At 42.3% G+C, this 22,829-nt stretch overlaps 1 protein-coding gene across 1 annotated transcript; it reads right to left on the reverse strand.

Annotated features, from left to right (window-relative positions):
- Positions 1–1,648: 1,648 nt before the first annotated feature.
- LOC102079486 (ribonuclease inhibitor-like) lies at positions 1,649–20,134 on the reverse strand (the record flags this gene model as incomplete). Its single annotated transcript, XM_025905197.1, has 4 exons — positions 20,104–20,134; positions 11,671–11,710; positions 11,013–11,186; positions 1,649–1,808 (listed from the first exon to the last, which is right to left on the reverse strand). Coding segments are annotated over exons 1-4 (405 nt in total), but the record flags the coding sequence as incomplete, so codon positions are not given.
- Between the last annotated feature and the right edge of the window lie 2,695 nt (positions 20,135–22,829).

Raw genomic sequence — 22,829 nt, forward strand, 5'->3', positions numbered from 1 at the left:
ATATTAGAGAGGAGTTAATGCTAAGTAGGCTGCCATTAGCAGCTAAAGGTAATTTGAGGTGAATACGCACTAGTAGCTAATGCTAATACCCTTTTCTCTTGTGTTATAATGATGTGACATTAATGCTAAACAGCATTAGCTTATCAGAGTTTCCATCATGGTCACACAAATCCTTAGCAGAGCAAAGTGGCCTACTTAGCAATCCGGTTGTTCAGTGATGACGCGACAAATCCTACTTCCGGGCCTAAAGTAGTCTGCGTTTAATATGGCTTTTGTGTTGTTAACATGTTTAATGTACCGTTGACCTCCCTCGGCTTTTATTACCGCTAATCATTTATTTAAGCTCAGTTTTTAAAACCTTACGATGTAACTACAGCACAGCCCATGCAGCAGTATATGAATAACTAACCTCGTATTGTGGATGGATTATCTCAGTTGTTCTCCTGGCTGAAGTTTGGTCCGTTTACAGCATCCTGCCATGCGATTACATTTGTTCCTGACCACTGAGAACACTCACGTTAACTTTTATCGAGTGGAAAAAAAGTTAGCTTGTTTATATTATGCTAACATAGCTGTGTCGCTAGCGGTCACGTAGCACATCATTATATACCAGCTAGCCAAACTTCAGTAACCCTACAAACGTCACTGCTGTTTAGTTTTCTGTCTTCATTTATGTTGGAAGTGATAGCAGAGCTGTACGTTTGAATTTGTTTCTAAACCACTGCAGTCAGGACATGCTATATTGTATTTAGATGGAAGCTAGCGAGCTAACTTCCTGATAACTTCTAACGCCGTTAAATGTCATAAATTCCGTTTTCATGGATGCCTGGATGTTAAACTCAATTGTTACACCTGGTAGAGAAGAACGCTGATCATTTTATTAAAGATGAAATACTTTAGACAGTGTTTTAACTCTCAGTAATGCCTCAGTGATCATTTGATATATGGACCTGCAGCAGAGTTTAGGCCCAGACACGGCTAGTGATGTCAGACTGAACAACCGGATAGCTGCTCAAGTTGTAGAATGCAAGAGAAAACAGTATTAGCATTAGCTGCTAAATGTGCACTTGAGAACAAATTTATTGTTAATTCAGCAGTGAATCTAGAGTTTCCAGTATTTAAGCTTCCATTTCCAAATGTTAGCTGCTCCTGTCTGCCTCTTTGTCACACACACAGACTGAAATGATTCACAGCCTTGTTTCATCCTTCTGCCAGTGTCACTGACTGTCACTGTGACTGTGGACATACAGCATGGGAAACATACACATGGCTGACATTTTATTAGGTACACAGTGGCCACTATCTCATGGACACCTGTGACCTAATAAAGTGTATCTAAAGTCACAAAATGTATTCTCTGTCCAAATACTTATGGACCTGACTGTACGTCTACTTTTACTGAAACTCTCAACATGACTTATCAGTTATCATTAATATTCCTGCAAACAGACTCCTTGGAGACCCCCTACATAAATATCCATGTACTATCCAGTTAGACTAGTGTGTCTGTCCCTGGAAATTTTCCTGCATGTGTGACTGTTCATGTCTCATCTGCAGGAAACAAACAGGAAGTGAGTGAAGGACACAGGAAATGTTTCCAGCTCTTCCTCCTCTATCAGACATTGTCTCCATACCTGAGAGTGTCCAGTCTCCAGCCTGGATCCTTCAGTCCAGACGACAGCAGCTTCATTCCTGAGTCTCCTGGATGATTGTAGCTCAGGTCCAGCTCTCTCAGATGGGAGGGGTTGGAGCTCAGAGCTGAGGCCAGAGAAGTACAGCCTTCCTCTGTGATCAGACAGCCTGACAGACTGCAGACACACAAAACAACAATCAGTCTGTTATCCATCTCTATTCCAGAATAACTAAGGGATGGTTCAGGGTCACCTGATCCAGCTCTAACTATAAGCTTTATCAAAAAGGAAAGTTTGAAGCTGATCTTCAAAGTAGAGAGGGTGTCTGTCTCCTGAACTCAAACTGGGAGCTGCTTCCACAGCAAGTCCAACATAGCCAGGCTTTCTTTGCTGCTTTGACAAAACCTCAGATCCCAGTCACTGATGATGAGCATCATCACAGTGATGATCATTTCTCTGTTAACCCAGGCTTTCTGCTTCAGGATCTGTGCACGCTCACAGAACAAGGAGACCTTTAAACATCATTTCACTAAATGGATGGACTGAGCTCGGCCTACACATGAACTGGTGCCAGAGATCATAAAGAACATCTAACAGTCAAATTCAGAATAGAATAGAATAGAATTCAACTTTATTGTCATTGCACATGTCACAGGTACAGGGCAACGAAATGCAGTTTGCATCCATCCAGAAGTGCTTTAGTGATATAGATATATTACAATATATATTAGCAATAATATAGATATGTAAGTATATTACAGAAATGGGTCTATTATGGTATGTTATAATGTACACGGTATGAAGTATGTTGTGAATATTCTATAACTATAAGTATGTACAGGCTGTAGTGAGTACAAGCTATGTACAGGATATGAACAGGATATAAATATGAAAAACTACAGAATATGAAATAAATAACTTTACAGAAATCTGAGTTATACAGTTATACAGAAATGGGAACTATGCAAGTTGTAAACAGTTGTAGGATTAAAAATTATTGTATGTACAGAATGATTATTTACACAGAGCTATACAGTAGTGCAGTTAAGATAAGTGAGGGTGTGGATAATTTCTACAGAGGCTATATAAAGTGCTAGTGGTTGTGAGTGGTGGTTCAGTCCATGTTATTATTGTGTGTTTGAGGGTACGGTTGTCCATTGTGTGTGTGTGTATGTTCAGTCCATGTGTTAACGTGGGTCAGATGTCAGGAGGCAGAGTTCAGGAGTCTGACAGCTGTGGGGAAGAAGCTGTTCCGGTACCTGGTGGTCTTAGTCCAGAAGCTCCTGTAGCGCCTCCCAGAGGGCAGGAGGGTGAAGAGTCCATGTGATGGGTGACTGGGGTCTCTGATGATTTTCCCAGCCCTTTTCAGACACCGCTTCCTGTAGATGTCCTTTATGGCAGGAAGTGGTGCTCCGGCGATGCGCTGGGCAGTTTTCACGACCCTCTGCAACGCCTTCCGGTCCGAGGCAGAGCAGTTCCCGTACCAGACTGTTATACAGTTGGTCAGGATGCTCTCGATGGTGCAGCGATAGAAGTTCACCAGGATGTCTGAGGACAGGTGGTTCTTCCTCAGAGTCCTCAAGAAGAAGAGGCGCTGGTGAGCCTTCTTGACCAGCTTGGAGCAGTTGGTCGTCCAGGTGAGATCCTCGGAGATGTGGACTCCCAGGAACTTGAAGCTGCTCACACGCTCCACAGCCGTCCCCTTAATGTGGATGGGTGGATGTGGGTCAGCATTCCTCCTGTAGTCCACGATGAGCTCCTTGGTCTTCTCGGTGTTAAGCAGCAGGTTGTTTGTGTCACACCACTCAGCCAGACGATCCACCTCCTCCCTGTAGGCGGCCTCATCGTTGTCACTGATGAGGCCAATCACCGTGGTGTCATCTGCAAACTTAATGATGGTGTTGGAACCATCAGCAGGTCTGCAGTCGTGGGTGAAGAGGGAGTAGAGGAAAGGGCTCATCACACAGCCTTGTGGTACACCGGTGTTCATTGTGATGGTAGATGAGCAGTGGTTATCCAGCCGGACATGTTGGGGGCGGTTGGTCAGGAAGTCCAGTAACCATTTGCAGATGAGGGAACTGATGCCCAGGTCTGTCAGTTTCCTGATGAGTTGTGAGGGGTGGATTGTATTGAACGCTGAACTGAAGTCTATAAACAGCATTCTGGCGTAGGTGTTGTTGTTGTCCAGGTGTGAGAGGACAGAGTGCAGTGCGATGGAGACTGCATCCTCAGTGCTCCTGTTCTGGCGGTATGCGAATTGGTGGGGGTCCAGGGTGGGGGGGAGACAGGATTTGAAGTGTGCTAGGACCAGCTGCTCTAAGCACTTAGTGATGATGGGGGTGAGTGCTACTGGGCGGTAGTCATTGAGGCAAGATGGGTTGGAGTTTTTGGGTATCGGGACGATGGAGGTGGATTTGAAGCAGGCCGGTACCACAGCGTGGGCCAAGGACAGGTTGAATATGTCTGTCAGCACTCCTGCAAGCTCCCCAGAACACGCTCTGAGAACACGCCCGGGGATACCATCAGGACCTGCAGCCTTGTGGACATTGATCCTGCTCAGCACCGCTCCTACATCGGTGGGGGAGAGAGTCAGAGGTTGGTGGTCTGGCGTCACATCTGCTTTGGTTGTGGTTGTGAGGTTCCCTCGCTCAAAACGAGCATAAAAGTTGTTGAGCTCGTTGAGGAAGGAGACATCAGAGGATGCGGGGGAGGGTTTGGTGGTCCTGTAGTCTGTGATGGTCTGGAGTCCTTGCCACATGCGTCGGGGGTTGGAGTTGGAGAAGTGTTCTTCTACCTTCTTTTTGTAATGGTGTTTGGCTTTTTTGATGCCCTTCTTTAGATTAGCCCTGGCTGTACTGTAGGCGTGTGCATCTCCTGACCTAAAGGCGGTGTTGCGGGCCTTCAGGAGGAGACGAACATCCCGGTTCATCCAAGGCTTCTGGTTGGGGTACATGGTGATCCGTTTCTGGGTGGTGACACTGTTTGTGGTTTTGGAGATGTAATCCAGTACAGATGAGGCGTACTGGTCCAGGTCTGTGTGGGTGAACATATTCCAGTCTGTGTTTTTAAATCTGTCCTGGAGCACTGCGTCTGTCCCCTCTGGCCACACTTTAATTGTCCTCACAGCAGGTTTCACACGTTGGATGAGTGGTGAATACCGAGGTGTGAGGAACAGGGAGAGATGGTCCGATTGTCCAATGTGGGGGAGGGGTGTGGCTTTGTAGGCTCCAGCCAGGTTGGAATACACATGGTCTAAAGTCTTGTCTCCTCTGGTGTGGCAGGAGACATGTTGGTGGAATCTGGGGAGGACTGTCTTTAAGTTGGTGTGGTTGAAGTCGCCAGCAACAATAAAAGCAGCCTCAGGGTGTTTATTCTGGTGTTTGTTAATGGCTGCAGAAAGTTCTTTCATGGCCAACCTAGCATTAGCGTCAGGGGGTATATACACGGCAGTGAGTATGATCGAAGTGAGTTCTCTGGGGAGATAATAAGGTCTGCATTTGACCATTAAAAACTCCGCATTAGGTGAGCAGTGACTCTCAGTAGTAGTGGAGTTCATGCACCAAGCATTGTTAATATAAATGCACAAACCTCCACCTCTGGTCTTGCCGGAGTCATCTGCTAGCCTGTTGGCTCGGTGTGTGTGGCGTCCTGCTAACTCGATAGCATTGTCCGGGCAGCTGTTGTTCAACCATGTTTCGGTGAAAAACATGACATTTGAGTCCATAATCCGTCTGTTGTTAGTGATGGAGAGCCGTATCTCATCCATTTTGTTTGCCAGAGAACGGACATTGGCGAGGAAAATACTGGGTAAAGGCAGCCGGTGTGGTGTTAGCTTTAGCTTAGCCCGTAGCCCTCCGCGCCTACCTCGCCTTTGTTTACGATCTCGGCGCCGTCTGCGTGCACTTCCGCCCGGCCGGGGAGAGTGGGCAGCCTCCGGTGTTCTGGAGATCTCTGGGATGAGTCGGAGATCGGCGATAAAACTGTTGGAGTTATGAGTCCAGATGTCCAGAAGCTCTTGTCTGCTGTAGGTCAGCAACGCACAGCAATTCTGGACGAATAATCCGGTTAAAAGTAGATAAAAAACCGCTAAATAGCAGATTCTGGAGAGACACTGAGCCTCGCGTTGTTCACGCGCCGCCAAGAAATTCAACACTTTAGATGGAAATATGAGATTAATGCTGCAGACAATCATGAACCTGCTGAATTCATGAACATCAAGAATGCAGCGAGTGGTAAAATAAAGATTTGACCTCAGTGTTCCTGTCTATTCCTAACATATTCCTAACATGATAGCTGCACTTTAGAGCTCTAAAACTGGAACTGACACATATTTGAACTCTACAAGGCACCCAAAGCGCTTTGGGTGCCTTGAAAAGCGCTATATAAATCCAATCCATTATTATTATTACATGTTACTCAGTACATTCAGTTCTGACACTCGCCCACAGTCCAACAAAGGAAACATGGAGATCACATCAGTTTGACACCAAAGTCTAATTATTAGGGCAACTTAACCTGTTATTATCACATTAACTCATTAACTGATTAACACCAACAATTATTTTAATCACAGTTTTTAAAATCATGATTATTGTGAAAGTGCTCACTGGCTCTGAATATAAAAGCCATGGGTCACAGGAGGGATGTTGATCAGTGCTGGCTTGAAATGGGCGTCATTATGCGTCTCAACCAATGAGAGCATTGAGGGTGGGCCTAATACTACTGCAGCGCTCACATGACCCAGGACAGGAAGAAAGGGGCGGGGTCAGAAACATGGAGACAGGTACAGATCTTTGACATGTTCATTTTAAACTGTTCCAGGAGGCAGTGTTGATACAACTAAAGTTATCTGGAAGCGAAGTTGAGTTTTTTATCACCGGAGTACTTCAAGTCTGAGGTATCACTTAAATGCATTACACACTGTTGATTGAAGAAGTCGGTCTGAGGAACGTTCTTAGGATCAACAAGCAGTGGGACATTTGAAATAAAGTCAGCACACTCAGTACAGATAGTGCATCAAATATGATGCTGCTGCCAGACGTCTGTCTTTGAACACGTCCCTGCATCGAGCACAACACCAAGGTTGCCATGGCAATCACAGCTAACGGGGACAAAGTGCACGGCTGGAACCCTGCAGGTATATTTAACATGATGTATTTCTCAGTGTCCTGTCTGTGTGTGAGAGACAAACAGCCTCTGTATGTGTGTGTAAATACAGCATGAATATGTAGAGGACATGTTTGTGTATATAAGTACATGAATGCTCTACGTCATTTGAATCTTTTGATTCTTGTTTCTGTTGCAGGTCTGTGACTGAACTTCTGGGAGGAGAAAAGTTGGTTTCATGCTCTGTGATTCTGTGTTTTGTCATCTCTCTCAGGTGATGGAGAGCTCAGATGATGACCCTGCCTACGTGGTCAAATTCAAGTCTACACTCAGAACAGACCTGGAGACATGCAAGCAAAATGCCAACATTGTATATGTGAAAACTGCTGCTGCACTGGAGCCAGATTCAAGGAGCTCAAGTGTTTACCCAGATCTTACTGAACTTACTGAAGGAACAGAGGGTTGTTGGAGGGAAACCTGTGGAAGCAACAACATCCGAGCCACCAGAGAAAAAGTTGGCCCTATTGGTGCTTCATCAGAGTGTGAACAGGAGGAAGACTCAGCTGAGAACAGTGTGGTGGATACAGAGCAGAGCCCACCATCAGTACAGAGGCCTGTCCATTAGAGTGCTGCTCCAAACATGCAGCACATGTACTTGGCCACAGCTGCAACATCTGTACCTGTGAAAGGTTGTTCTCTGTTGCTGCTCATATTGTACAGAAGAAGAGAGTTTCTTTATCATCAGAAAATGTCAATGAGCTTCTGTGTCTTAGCAGCTGGCTCGGTGCAGAGGAGGAAGAACATGTCAAGTCAGAGGAAGATAAATGCAGTTCATGTTGTCAACTCAACCTGGACGACTGAAAGAGTTTTTCTTTGTCTTGTTTCTGACTGAGATTCTCCAAAGGAAATCCAGCACAAACACACACTTCACACACTCAAAGTCCTGCACAGTAAATGAGCTGATGAGCGTTTGTGCTGCTGCCTGATAACAGACAAATAGTTCTGCTGGTTCCTGTTCTGAAAACACACATTTGTAAATGTTCACTTGCTGTTGATCAAAGGTGCCTGTTATAATGTTATGATGGTGGCTCTGGACTCTGAGGGGAACTTTGTTTGGAACAAACTAGATTAAATGTTAACGTCCTGGCAAAGAACTTTGATTTGATATTTGATTAGATTAGATTCATGTTTCAGCTCAGATTGACAGAAATATTTGAACTGCTACTGTGTTAAAGGGAATACTGCTGTTAGAAAGCACCTGATTTGTTTCTACACACTGAATGTTGCACTTCTCATACTGCAGTACTATTAAAACAAGTACACAATACACTACTTTTGAACTCATGATTGAATGTTGCTGTAACATGTAACATGTAAATGATTTCACAAGTGTGACTGATCCACTTTCTAATGTGTGTGTAGCCCACACTGTGTGTCACTGTGTCACAGGTGAGTCTGTGTATCCAGGTTCTATGAGGAGAACAGAATATAGTGACTGAGTCCAGCAGCTTAAAGTCTGACTCCATCCTCCATTTAAATAACTCACAGCAACAACTGAATAGCTTTGCCTTTGTGTAGCTGACACTTCATTTTAATGTCCTTCTATTCTGGTTCATCTGGTTTCAGTTTCTATAAGCACACAGGTTTCATCAGTGACTCTATGACCTCAGTAATCTTTGCTGGGCCTTAATGCTCTGAACAAAGCTGCACATCACAAGACTAAATAGAAATGAATCAGTCTTTCATTTCTCACTGCTGTTTGACTTCAGCTCTCAATGTCCCACCATAACCCATGGAAAGAATTACTGTCCATCCAGGCTCCTGAACATGAAGCTGATGAAGGTGGAGTATTGTGAGGGCCGATGGAGATGATGATGAGGAATCCAGGAGCAGTGGGTGGATGGCAGAATCAACATGAAGGATCAGTGTGAGAATACATCATCATCCACAACGAAAACCAGTCTGAGAGTCTGATGCTCTTGTTAGAAAGACGCAGATGTAATAACGTGGTTAGCCTACTCAACATTAATTACACACGAACATGAAGCTACTCACGCAGAGGAGAACGGCTGCTGCTGCATCATCATCCGTCATCTTTTCTGCTACACTGGCAGGGCTAGGGGCCAGGACTCTACTCTTCGGGTTTTTGGGGAATGTTGCTAACTCCGGGTCCGATAACAGGCACCACACCCGCAGTAGATGTGCACGGTGTGAGGTCTCGCAGCAAGCTATCAAACACGGCGCATTTCTCGGCTTTAAAAAAAAACGCTATGCGTCGCCAGGTGTTTCATCAGATTTGAGGTGTTACCTCCTTTGACAGTATCACAGTATCAGCTTAAACCACTTATTGCAGGCTGCTGAGTTTGCATCTTTTGCTGTGAAGTACAGCCAGACTTTTGATCAGTGTTGCCAACTCCTCAGTAAGGAAAATCGCTATTGGTTGTCCTAAAAGTCGCTAGAAGTCGCTAAATGACGTCATCACCTAATTTGCATAATTGGTCGTGCTAATATAATTGTAACCTATGTTGTTGGAGAGAGAAATAACATCGTGGAAGAGACATAAAGTGAGTAAAAAATGTCCTAAATGCATTTAGAGTTTATTTAGAACTACAAATTAAATTTCTTTTAGCAATTATTGTTTTTTTTTAATGTCACAATTCCAACCCTGCTTCTTTACCCGGGCTTGGACCGGCAAAGTGACCCGAAATAGGCACTCTGGTGGAGTTTCTTTGTGTGTGTGTGTGTTTATAAGTAGTTTTAAACCTTGTGATCCACAAAACAGCATAAGAGTAAAAGAGTAAAAGAAGAACTGACTGCGTTACAGCACCCGCTGCTTGTTGAGAGTAAAAGCGATAGGCGCTTTCACGTCTTTTTTTAGCGACTTTTTTTCTTAAAAAAGTCGCTAGGGGGTCTGAAAACTCGCAAAATATAGCGACAAAGTCGCTAAGTTGGCAACACTGCTTTTGATCGCTTCGCCTTGGGCATTTTTAATCTGTAGCTCTGCTCTAAAAGAACGTACGTACCTGGCCCCGCCTACTATCCTCGGAAACGTAAAATGATTGGCTAGAATTGGCTCAGGAAAAAATAAGCACCGAAATAAAGCACCGAAATGTGTGCTGCTTTTCGGTCTGGTTACTACCGTTTATGTCAGACACCGGTACCCATCCCTAGTCAGGAAAGAGTGAAAAGGCAAAATGAGCAGCATCTGGCTGCATTTCAGTGATATTGGAGACCACAAAGCTGAGTGCAACATTTATATAGGAGATATATAGCAGAAGCTGAGAGTAGAACTGATAAAAGTAGGAGCTGGCTAAAGTGATACCTATTTTTATTTCCACCCATTTTCCATTGTGGAGGACAAAAGGTTTCAAACTCGTCCAGGTGTTAAACCTCACGTGTTCTTTCTAATAGCAGTAAATGGATAAAAATAAGGCTTTTATGAAAACACTGAATAAAAATTGCTGCCTTTAAAAAGGCTAAATGTACAGTTCAGTATTGAATACTACATAAAATAAACTATATATAAAGTGTGTCTGAATGGCAGAGATGCAGAAATATGTGCATGTAGCACAGAGCCACAGCTCAGTGACTGAATGAGTCTCACAGACCTGAATGTGCTGTTGAAGCCATTTATAATTATAACGTAATTCTTTACTCGTTTGATCTGCTCCTTACCACAAGCGACCAGACGTAGAAGGTTTTGGACTTTTAACTATATTTTCTTAAGTTTTACAACTTTTCTTACTGTTAAAAACCTCGTTATGGCCATTCATGCTATACAAAGTAATTAGACATGTGTGGTATCTACAGAAATGTCAGAATCTCAGCTAAAAGTTTACAAAACCATCTCAACAACCACCAAACAGCAGGTGAACAGATTACACAAAAAAGATGTAAACACAAATCCCCCTGATCATGTTTTTTTAAACATGAAGCGTAGTTTTGGACGTTCATTTACTGCTGGTTCAGTGAATTTTGGTTGGACAGTGATGAAACCTGCAGTCTCAGAATCTGTGAGAAGTCTGCTTTCAGCACGCAGCAGCATTGTTGTGTTGTGTGCTGTGGATTCACCTCTGCAAACTCATCACTGTTTTACCATCATGTTTCTACTTAGACAATAACAAAGGAAGCAGTTCTCAGGAAATACTTCCTGTCTTGTTAACATAAGAGTATGTTGCACTTGAGAAGACCTCCACATCTCCTCTTATTAGAGGACTGCCTTATTATTAATCTGCTAATTCTGTCAGTTGATGAAAGAAAAATGCTTGATCTCACCTGAGAGTTTCCAGTGTACAGTGTGGACTCTTCAGTCCTTCAGACAGAAGCTTCACGCCTGAATCCTTCAGGTTAATGTTACTCAGGTCCAGCTGTCTCAGATTAGAGGTCTGAGAGCTGAGACCTGAGGACAGAGCTTCACAGCTTCTCTCTGACAGGTCACAGTGACTCAGTCTGAAAAATAACAGATAAACAATTACAAAAATAAAACACTTATGTTGAAGTGTAATGAGATACTATTATATTTAATCTTGTTTTTGTCAGGAAACTGAGCACTTATGCAGAGCAACATGTGGAGAGAATCAGAGGAGAAGAAGTGAAGAGAGAACAGCAGTAAAACAACACTGAATTGTTCAGTGTGCTTTTGATATCAACAAAATGTGTCAAATTTCTTTATTTTGTATTTGTTTTAGTAGAATTGATGATTATCACTTAGATGACAACCACAGGACAGGTCTACATGGCACTTTGGTAACAGTTACACCCAGAAATATTTCAGAAATGTGGACAATTTGTGCTCCAATGTATTCAGTATTGAACAAACTGAGTACCGATGACCACTTAAGATTTTTGATATTTTATTCGAGTTGTTCCACCTGATCTGTGTTAACTAGAATAAACATTTAAAAACTAAAGCTATGATCACATATTTGCTTACAGAGCTTTGTTGGAGGCTTTGACCACTGGCAGCAGCCTCAGAAGAGGCTTTTTAAAGGCTCATGTTCTCACTTAGATCATTTATTTCTACTTACATTTCTTCCTGGGAAAAATGGGGATTACTTTGAAAACAGGAACTATTTTCCCCAAAAATCAGCTCTGGATTAGTAAATCACTCAAACATCTTCTCAGTCAGAAGAAACTGTCTTGTTATGAGGGAGATAAGAAAAAGATTGAGGCACAGAAATTTGTTGAAAGAGAGATAAAGCAGCTAAAATCAGGTCTAAAAGTAAAGCAGAGGATGAGCTGAATAAAGGACACTCAAGGCTGGCTTGGAAAGGAATGAAGTCCATGGTGGGGATGCAGAACAAGGACAAAAGATGAATGTGATGCTGAATCAGCAGAAGACTTGGACTCATTTGATTCCAGCTTTGATATCATTGATTTCAATGAAGAGCTTTGTTATTTTAGGAAAGCGGCTGTTAGCTCTGAGAGTCCCACTGATGAGGTGTCTGTGAAGGTTCGCAGTCATCTAAAGAGCTTAGAAAAAAAAAGGCATCTGGACTTCTTTAAGTTTCTTGAAGACGTTTCACCTCTCATCCAAGAAGCTTCTTTATTTCTAGGGTCAAATGGTAGAGAGTCCCAGATTTAAGCCCTGTGGGAGAGTCCGCCAAGGGGGTCATGAACCCCCCTGTTGATCCTCTACCTAATCACACGAGCCAAGGTGTGAAAATGGGTGTAGGTCACAATCAGTCAAGGTTGCGGAGAGCTCATTGTGAAACCTAGCCCCACCCTATCATGTGATTTCTTGAGGTTAGCCTCTGTACAAACAGACTTCAGCCATATGAGAGTGAGTGTGAGTGAATGAGAGCACAGACAGGACACTCTGATCTCTGAATGTGTGTGACTCAGTGAAAAAGAGGATTGTACTGGATATACTGTGACTGACAAACAGAGTTTAAAGAGAAAGGTGTTTGGATTAAAATGGATTATGTTAAAGTGAACGTGCTAATGAAATCTGAACTGACTGAAATGTGAAGTGAAGATAATTCAGATGTGAAAGAGAGAGAAACTGATAATAAGGTGGGGCTGAAGATCAGTGAAGGGCATGTAAACACCTGATTGGCTGAGTAGATATCAGATCGACAGTTTCACAGTTTTCCCTGTGGATTATAACTTTAAGAAGATGTGACATTAATCAAGGAATCCTGCTCTCCGGATTATTTCCATGAACACTGAGCTGGAACACATCTACAGTGCTGGAAACGCCCATCTCACCACCAACCTCTCTGTGCACATTCACTTTTTAACCCTTTGTGAGACAATAAAGATGTAAATTTGAGTATTTATCTATGTTAGTCCAAACACCTCTAATAGGTTGGTTTAGTCTTTCCAAGTCATAAATTCCCTTGGAGTCTGCGGTCCATGCTCCTAAAATCATCCTAGTTTAACAAGCACTTGTGGGATTATAATATTACCTTATGCCACGTTATACCCCTAATTAACCTCTTAAGCCCCAAGGGGGTTTCTGAGCTTCCTGCTCGAAAATGCAATGCCTAAATTAAATTGATTTTTTCTCTGCAATTACAAACTCTGTCCTTACAATCTTGGTATCAAAATGAAGCTAATACTTGGGACATTTAATCAGAGGTGTAAATATTAAAGCAGATATTACTGTGTCAAACTTACTGAGACTGGAACACAGAAAAAGTAAGTAGATTTTATTCTCGCCTAATTTTTTTTTGTAAATTTTAGCATATAACCCTTTTAAAAATATGCCTCAGATCATATTTGGTTCCAGAAATCCAGTAACCAACATATAAGCATAATCTGTGCAAAGATTTGTGTTTCTAAAGTAAAACAGTGAAAAACTACAGCCCTGTCAATACATGAATATCCAGACGTTGTACAAAAATGTCCAATTTTGGCACACAATTGGACACCATGCCAGTTAATTTTTTTAGGTATTAAAGAGCAGAAATTAATAAATTTTATTAACAGGCCTAAAAATGCTTTTTTTAAAAATATATTTTTGAAGAATTAACCACACATTTACATGCTAGTGGCCCTTTTCTGCCGTGCGCATGGAGCGCTTCATTGGTTTCTGGCCCTTTAAATTCTGAGGGGCTGTAACTTTGGGGTCTTTTGGTCAATTTGCATGATTGACACCTCTTTTTAATCGTTTTAGCCAATAGATTCAGAGTAACGATGCCACGTTCACGTCACTTCAACCAATCAGACGTTGTAATGCCAAAACCCACGTGTGTCCAAATTTATTGCATGTGGCGTCTGTCCAGTCACGTGTCTGTAGGTGGGTCTAAAATGGAGGTTGTTGACGAAAACGGCTCTGATGCGGCTAGGTTGGCATGGTAATTACCGGCTATCACATGGCTACCGGCTACCGGCGAAAATAACGGAGGAAATTGGGACGGTAAGCCAATTTCTGTCTTACCGCATTTGCGCCGCTGTGTGTTTTTGTGGTCTTCTTTTGCGGCTAATTCAGTGAATTTTGGTCTGATCGTGGTTAAACTTGGTGTGTGGAGTCAGTGATAGCCCTGGAAGCTAACCAGCCTATTTTTAACTGGTTACATGAAGTCTGAAGAATTTCTGGTTCGATTTCGTGTGTTTAGCGGACTTCTGCGCATTTACGTAACTGCTCGTTTAATCGCGGCTTGTTTTCGGTGTGTTTGGTGGTTGTAGAAATGGTTTATATGACATTTTAGCTGAGATTCTGAGGTTTCTGTGGATACCACACATGTCTGGATTTATATTTCTCAACCAGCGTTATAACCGATTAAACGTGATCTCCTCCTTTTTGCCCCCGATACTGGGGGCGATGGTGAAAATATTATGTAGTTTTAGTTTGCATTATTCTCCTGAATTAGAAGAAGGTGATACATTGTTATGATACATGATACATGTTACATTTGGTAAACTGATTTGTATTACATTAGGCTGCTGATTTATTGTGAATGGATGATATTGTTTTATGATGCACTATACTGCTGAATCATGAAGAGAATATTGTGTGCAGAGAGTCAGGGCCTTTCTGTTCTGATAGCAGAGGAGACAGACCACATTCCACAGGAGTTTTACCCCCACCACCTTGTTGGAAGCAGATAAACAGGGAGCCGAGGTCATAACTTAGGCGCCGTGTGAGAGAAAGAATGTGAATGTTTAGGCTTTTATGACTAGGTGGGGGCCACTAGAGGCTATAAGAGTTTGAGCAATGCTCCACCATTTCGAGATCGATGCTGTCTGCGTACAGTATTCATCTCCCACACGTGTGTTCATTAAAATCATCATTTGACTTCACCCGGCCGGACGAGTGTTGTGATTTTGGTTTTCCTCTTGTATCCATCTCCAATATTTGAACCTTAACACATTACAATCTAGAGGAGAGCTGCACTAACAGGTGTGACTGATAAGATCTGACCTGCAAGGATACTCAGGTTTATGTGTATCAGGACCATCAGGGAAGACATGGACATCAAATCTGTCAGGCTGCCTGAGTCCGCTCACCCACATCAGCTCAGAACTCTGCATTATTTACTGAGAAAGACTCAGAGGATCAGGGATCAGAAGTCCTACAAAAAGCCGAACAAGACTTCCTGTATAGAGGTCTGCGGGCCTACTGATCCATAGTGTCAGCACAACTTTCACGTCATATTCATCTCAGCACAACTAAAACATGGTGACTGACCTCAGAGTTTCAAATCGACATCGTGGATTCCCCAGAAGAACACACAGCTGCTTCACTCCTGAATCCTGCAGGTTGTTGTAGTCTACACTCAGGTCCAGCACTCTGGGATACGAGGGGTTGGACTTCAGCGCTGCTGCCAGATAATCACAGCTGATCTCTGACAAACCACAGCGCCTCAATCTGTATAAAGAATGAAAGATGTGAGTTTATTAGACAAAGTTTGAGCTTGAAATCATTCAGTGTTTCATCATCTGTTCAGAGCTGAAGAAAGTTCAGAATGTAGAAGTTTAGAAAATGGAAACTCCAAACAGCTGAAGCCAACAGGAAGCAGCTTCAAACAAACAAGAGAAAAAACTCTGAATGTTTCACATTAAAGTTGTACATTTATCATAAAAACATGAAAAAGTCGTGTTTTTCCTTCCAGGAACCACATGGCTTCACTTTTAAAGGTGAAATGTGAAAGAAATGGACATATTTGAAGTACAACACCTTTTTCCAGTCACATGATTAAAGCAGACAAACTACAAGCTCATTTTCATTCCAACAAGTCATCTTCTGACCCTTTATTATTATTGTTATTATTCAATATTTATGGATGATGTTGTAAATTAGGCTCAAATATGTGACAGACATTTCATCCCATGTCAGTTTGGCCTCATCCTGGGCCAGATTATCCAGCACACACTCTGACCACAGGCCCAGGGGCCATGCACAGCTGGGCTCCATACAAGAGTGTGACAAAGTGGCTAGGACAGAATTCATTTGCCATTTGTCACTTGCATATATTGTTATTTTGTGTTTTGTTATCCTATAGTCTATCATAATGCTTTAATGTAAACACAGCACATGTAACCTTGGCTCTACATACTATCCCGGGTCTGTTTGTGGTAGCATTGGTTATATTTATTTCATCTGTGCAAATGTACTTAAAGCTAAATGTCACTTCATCATTAATTGATTTGAATCTTTCATTTGTTTATGTAGTTTGGTTATACTTACCATTGTGTGTTCCTTTGAGCAGGTCCTATGTGTAAAACAGGTATGTGGGAAGGGCCGCCCCAGTACTTCCTGATTTTATAGGATATGATGTCATTGATCGTTTCAATTGGGTGTAACCAAATGAAGGGTTGTTTCTTTTGTGTAAAATTGTGTATTTAATTTAAAATAACCTCATGAGTCAGATTAGGTGAAGAGATTGACTTTTCAAACTGTTTAGTTGGGTGAATGAGTTTGTTAAGTGGGAAAATGATTTTATTCCTGTTTCTTTGTGTAGACTGTGTTATTTAGTCTACCCTGTTTTCCCAATGGTAGAGGTTAATGAGATCCAGGTGTGAGTGTAATTCTATATAAAGCAGGTGAGATTTTGACTCACAGGTTCTTATGTTTTGTGAAACAATTGTTGAGAGGCGACGCCAGAAAATAAAGAACACTTAAAAGAAACTTGAACAGTCTGCAGATGCTGTCTTCCTATCATCTTCCATGCTGCTCATGTTATGCTACATCACAAAGAGACAGGAAACAAACAAACACCATAATAAAGAACACCATTTGATCTTCTTATATTTTAGCTTTTCAAGCCAAACATACTAAAAACATGAGCATATATATGTTTCCTGATAAAATGATGTGACAGGTAGAACAGAGTAAAGTGGTGGTGTTACAGCCTTTCTCCCCTCTGCTGCTGAGGCTGTTAGTCTCTCCCAAACTCCGCTACAGGACTTCCACATGAATGAAAGCAGCAGAACTGACTTTACAAATGAAAGAGGAAGAGGAGAAGAAGAGGAGAGGGAGGCCACCCTGACCATCACTCCAGCTGAAAACATCACACTTCCATTAAAGTTGGTGAGAAAATGTTGAGCAGGACGAGCTGCTGGCTAATCTGGAGGCTGTAGCAGCAGCTCACAATCACAGTGGATTTCCACTCATGAAAAAGCTCTGGCTGCTTCATTTCATATCAGAGACTTTAAGGCTTCAGTGAAGCTGTACTGTGATGCTTCCTTTCCATATTCAGCCCAATGTGCTCTGTATTGTTTTATGCAGGTCATCTAAACAGGAATGAGCAGCTCATTTCAATATAAAAGGTTGAAACTGTAAAGAAAAAAAACAGAGCTCATAAACTGAAACTGATTTAATTTTTTCAGCTGGAACATTTTAGTTGTTCCTTTTTCAATACATACATAATTATATTTACAGTAAGTCTTATCATTCCCCTTTTCCCTGTCAGTCACCGCCAATGTTCCCTCTAATGTTTCATGTGTCTGAGCGAACACACAAACTCCCTCAGTGATCCTTTGGACCACTGTGAGCAACAGCAGACGTGTGCACTGTGGTCACGCCAGCATCGAATCCATCCAAGTTACATGGTTTATTAAAATAATCAAATTACAACATTTACATTTATGTTAGACTACTTTTAATTAACTGCTTTAGCCCACTTACAATGAAAATGTAAAAAAAATCTTGTTCATGACCTGTGTAGTATGTTAACACAATTGGAAGTAAAAGTAACTTGAACATGGTACATTTTTCCACCAATAGGAAAAGGTGGGGGTTTTTGGTTTTGTTTTTGCTCACAGGCTTTCGAGCGTTTTCCTTGTAAAACGCAGTTTTTATCGTTTCTTACCACAGTAAATATAAACAACGATAGTATTCAGGAAGAAAACCAAACAGTGCATATTTTTATCATAACTCTGGTTTTACGTGGCCTATCAACACAATTTAAAAACTGGTATAAAGTCCACACTTTTTCCGTCAGTTGTTCCGTCTGTCCTGCTCACATCTCCAATGGTTGGACACGTTGTCATTAACGTGGCTTCACTCCACATCAGCCACGTTGCTTTGCTAGCTAAAACACCGATGTCGGCACATAAGGACGCTGTCATAGCCTGTCAACCACGTTGATTAGCTGCGTATATACGAATGTGAATTGCATCATTGGCTGGACTATGGGATAATGTGGCATCGTTCTAATCCCATATGGGAGCAGCCAGTCACTTACTGACTAACACTGCAAAACAGAATTGTAAAAGTATTAATTTTAATTTCAATTGAGATTTGATTTGTTTTGTTGTGCGCAACACAGATTTTCTGTGCGCAAAGACCGTGCCAGCAGTGCGCAATTGCGCATGCGCGCAGCTTAGAGGGAACATTGGGCACCACCACAGTTCACTTCAAGAAAACTTTACTTCAGATTTGTTTTCATGTTTTGATCCAGTGATGAGAGCCGTTTCCCCCATGTCCAGTCCTTGTGCTAAGCTAGGCTAAACATGTCCAGTGCCTGTCTCTGTGCAGCTTTTAATCTGATGTTAATAAGGTAGAAATGGAGGAAGAAGAAAATGACTTCATCAATCAACATGCAGCTACCAACTCAAATGGTGAGGTGGTGGTTAGTTATTACTGTTGTTTATGATCCCCTACATTATCCTACATTCAAATATATTCTCAAGCTACAATAGTGTTTGTGTTCCTAAAAGGATTTCATGAATGTGTTATTGTTCATGTCACATCTGTACGATGTGTTCAACACAAACATTATTTACCATCAGTTACTGTGTGACTGAACCACGTGGGTGTATGAAACATCGCGTTTAGTTTTAATAGCACATGGCAACACTCAGACGTGAATCTATACAGTAACAATTTGATTTGTTACCCATGAGGAGACTGTTGAAGGGAACGATGAGAGGAAACTGTAACAGCAGCAACAGAAACCCAGGAGACAAAGCTGAGGTCTGGGTTCCTCTATGCTACACACAGCCTCCTGCTCCTGGACTTTAGTAAACACATACATATCTCCAAGTACACTTACTTCAGAAACTCTATTAAACTCATTACAAGTTTACTTCAGCTTTAAATTACTCACAACATCAGCACACATGAGTAAACAAAGTAACTCACACGGCTACTGTTCAAGTTTAGTCATCTTTAATACAAATACACCTCATTATTATGAATCTCACAGCTACCTGCTCATTGGACCTAACAATAATTCTGTTTTACCATTAAAACAAAATATGTGACTGTAAAAAATCTTCAGACAGTAATTAAGAATCTCCTAAGCAATCCAAAGATAAAGAAAAGTTCACCTGCCAATTCTATAAAGCTTGGTTGTTTATACAATAATATCATTTAATGATCAGCAGTGGGGATGTTTGGATCCTGACCTGAGAGTTTCCAGTGTACAATGTGGACTCTGCAGTGCAGCAGACAGAAGTTTCACTCCTGAATCCCGCAGGTCATTGTTACTCAGGTCCAGCTCTTTCAGACTAGAGGACTGGGAGTTGATAGCTGAGGACAGAGCACCACAGCTTCTCTCTGAGAGGTTACAGCCACTCAGTCTGGAAGAAAAAACAAACAAATTAATTAAATCAGTCAAATGAAACATTTTTTAATGCCAGCGTGCAATACAATTATTGGTTAACTAAATAGCTTCATTAAAACACAACTCTTCTTCTCTATTAGCACTTACTCCTTCTAAGCTCCACCTGCTCCACCTTCTGAGTCAGAAGACATGAAAACAAACTGTAAATCTAGTAGAAACATGATTGGAAATCTTCTCAGATCCATTTGTACATTTAGAGCCTGATAGTGAAATATAGCAGCACGGACATTCTCCGCCCCTTTTCGTGAGTGTGGACGCTTCCTCTCTTTGCTCTTCAAATGCTTTGCTTCTTTTATTGATTTTTATTGATTTTTATGCTGATTTTTTCCCTTTTTCCTGTATGAGCTTACCTGCGAGAGCTTCTGGACACTTATAGATCATTAAGACTAAAGTGTTCTTTACAGAAACAGCAACATTTCTAGTTACCTTATCCTCAGCGCTCTGTGTGTCTGTGGCCTAGACACAGCTGAAGCCTGATTACAGCGTCTGGACACCGAACAGCCTCAATAGCCTGGAAAGGTGCTAACTGCTAGGCTAACTAGCAACAAGATGCCTTCCCTCTCCACAGATGACTACCACAGCCTCCTGCAGAAGATTGCAGTACTGGAGACAAAAATTCATTGCTTAGAAGTAAACGTGGAGGTAAATGGACTGTGTGGAAATGAAACAACCTTGCCTTTGATTCAAAGCAATGGCGATGAGCAAGCTAATACACAGCTAAGGAGCACAGATAACATGACCAAGAAAGTAGACTCTGTGCATTATTATAAATCCTCAAGCGATAATCCCCCTTTGGACTGTCTTGGTGCAAAACCAAGACATAAATCATGTCTCCTGGAAGGGGGAGGACGTATCACAGGCAGAGCACAGCGAGCTGAAATCTCTGAAACCGACTGGCCTTCACTTCTTACGAGGCAGAGAAGCTCTTCTACCCCTGTATACAGGAGGAAACAGGACTGGACAACCGTGAATAGGAAGGTTAACAACAAACCTCCAAAACAACTGAATGTGAAACTGCAGAACAGATTTGCTCCACTATCAAAGGACCCTGGATCTATATCGGACAACCATCCACCTAAAAGTAGCGAAGTAAGGTCTGAAAATCTGTTGAAAAGTAAAAGGCCACAGGGAAAGCTAAAGGCTAGGCCTGAAACTCTGATTTTGGGTGACTCTGCCGTAAAGGATGTACAAAGGATGTGCGGTAAGAACACTAAAGTCCTCTGCTTTCCTAAGGATATGGTCAACAACCAGAAGGAGAGAATTCTTCAAATTGCAGATGAATATCCAACTGTGACAAATATTGTTCTGCATACAGGGTCAAACGATGTGTCCAAACAACAGTCGGAGGTTCTGAAAAGGGACTTTACTGAATTATTAAATGCAGTAAACTCTCTGAATGCAGCTGTATTCATCAGTGGACCTGTACCACCCGTCAGAGGAGGAGACGAGAGATTCAGCAGATTGTTTGCACTGTATAAATGGCTTATATCAGCATGTACTGACCACTCAGTGCATTTTATCAACAACTTTAATATTTTTTGGGAACGCAGACATCTGTTTAAAGCAAATGGATTTAATTTTAACAAGTCTGGGGTGAAACTGTTCACCTCCAACTTGTTTTATTCCATACGTCATCCATCTGTGCTTGGTGCCAAGGCTGAGATAAACGAGGAGTTATCTCATAAAGAGGAACAAACAGTACTCCGAGAACAGACAAAGCCCAGCAGAAACCTTGAGGAGGAGCTCCATCTGCCCCCACCCGGGAAGAGCCTCAGAAACGAGAGCTGTCTGAGGCAAGAAGAGGGGTCCCTACTTGCCTCCAACTCTCTCAAAAACACCAACGACCAGGACCAGGGACCACAACCTTCCCCAGTCCCCCAAACCCCTGACAGGCCTTCACCCTCCTCCCCCTCCCTTTCTCCCTCCTCCCCACACCTGAAATTCACTGAGGAGATGATGGAGCGGGTCAGTGCTGGGCTCAGATCTACCCCCCGGCCCAATCCCTTTTTGTCCCCATAAACCCCCCACCAGAGCAGCCAAAGGTTCGCCATCGGGCCCCGCCCTCAACAGAGCAATCGAAGTTACATTGCCCAGCCTCGCCCCCCTTAGTTCCTCCTTACCACCTTCATGCTCTGTCTCCACAGTCTGATGTGTGATGTGTGGAGGGTCCAGGCTGTGAGGATTATGGCAGTGGTGACTTTTCCCAGGAGAAGCTGGGACCCTGTTTACTAGAAGGTTTTAAAATTTCTGTACTTTTAGGCGACAGAAGGAGACATGTGGCCTGGTCAAAACACAGAGAGCTGCACTCTAAAAGATCTTTAAATATAGTAAACATACCTTGTGTGCCACAGACTGCTCCCAAACACGAGGGGGCAAATAATACCTCTAAAACACTTAAGTTGGCTTTATTAAACATTAGATCTTTAGCTGGGAAAACATTTTTAATTAATGATTTAATCACCGAGCACAGCCTTGATTTTATGTTTTTAACTGAAACTTGGTTGGACCAAAGTAACAGTGGAGCTGTTCTCATTGAGACGACCCCTCCTAACTACAGTTTTATCAGTGAGGCCAGGGTGAGCAGGAGAGGAGGAGGGGTTGCTGTCTTATTTAATGAATCATTTCAATGTAAGCAGTTATCTCCTGGAAGTTTTCAGTCTTTTGAATATGTGGCGTTACAGCTGAAGGCCCCATCCAAAGTTGTGTTTCTTAATGTTTACAGGCCTCCCAAATACTGCACAGACTTTTTTAATGACCTCAGTGAACTGCTGTCTGTGATCTGTGTTGATTTCGACTGTGTAATTATTGTTGGGGATTTTAACATCCATGTGGACAACCCTCAGGACAAAGGGACTAAAGACCTGAGTAACACTCTGGGCAACTTTGGGCTGACTCAGCATGTAACAGAGGCCACACACAATAGAGGACACACTCTTGACCTACTGATCTCCAAGGGCCTGAGCATTTCAAAGGTTACAGTGTCTGATGTGGGCCTGTCTGATCATTACTGTGTTTTCTTTGAAAGTAAAATCTCAGCCCACACAAATATATCAACAGCAGTGATCACAAAACGGTG

The sequence above is a fragment of the Oreochromis niloticus genome, linkage group LG3, assembly GCF_001858045.2.
Source record: "Oreochromis niloticus isolate F11D_XX linkage group LG3, O_niloticus_UMD_NMBU, whole genome shotgun sequence".
Lineage (NCBI taxonomy): Eukaryota > Metazoa > Chordata > Actinopteri > Cichliformes > Cichlidae > Oreochromis > Oreochromis niloticus.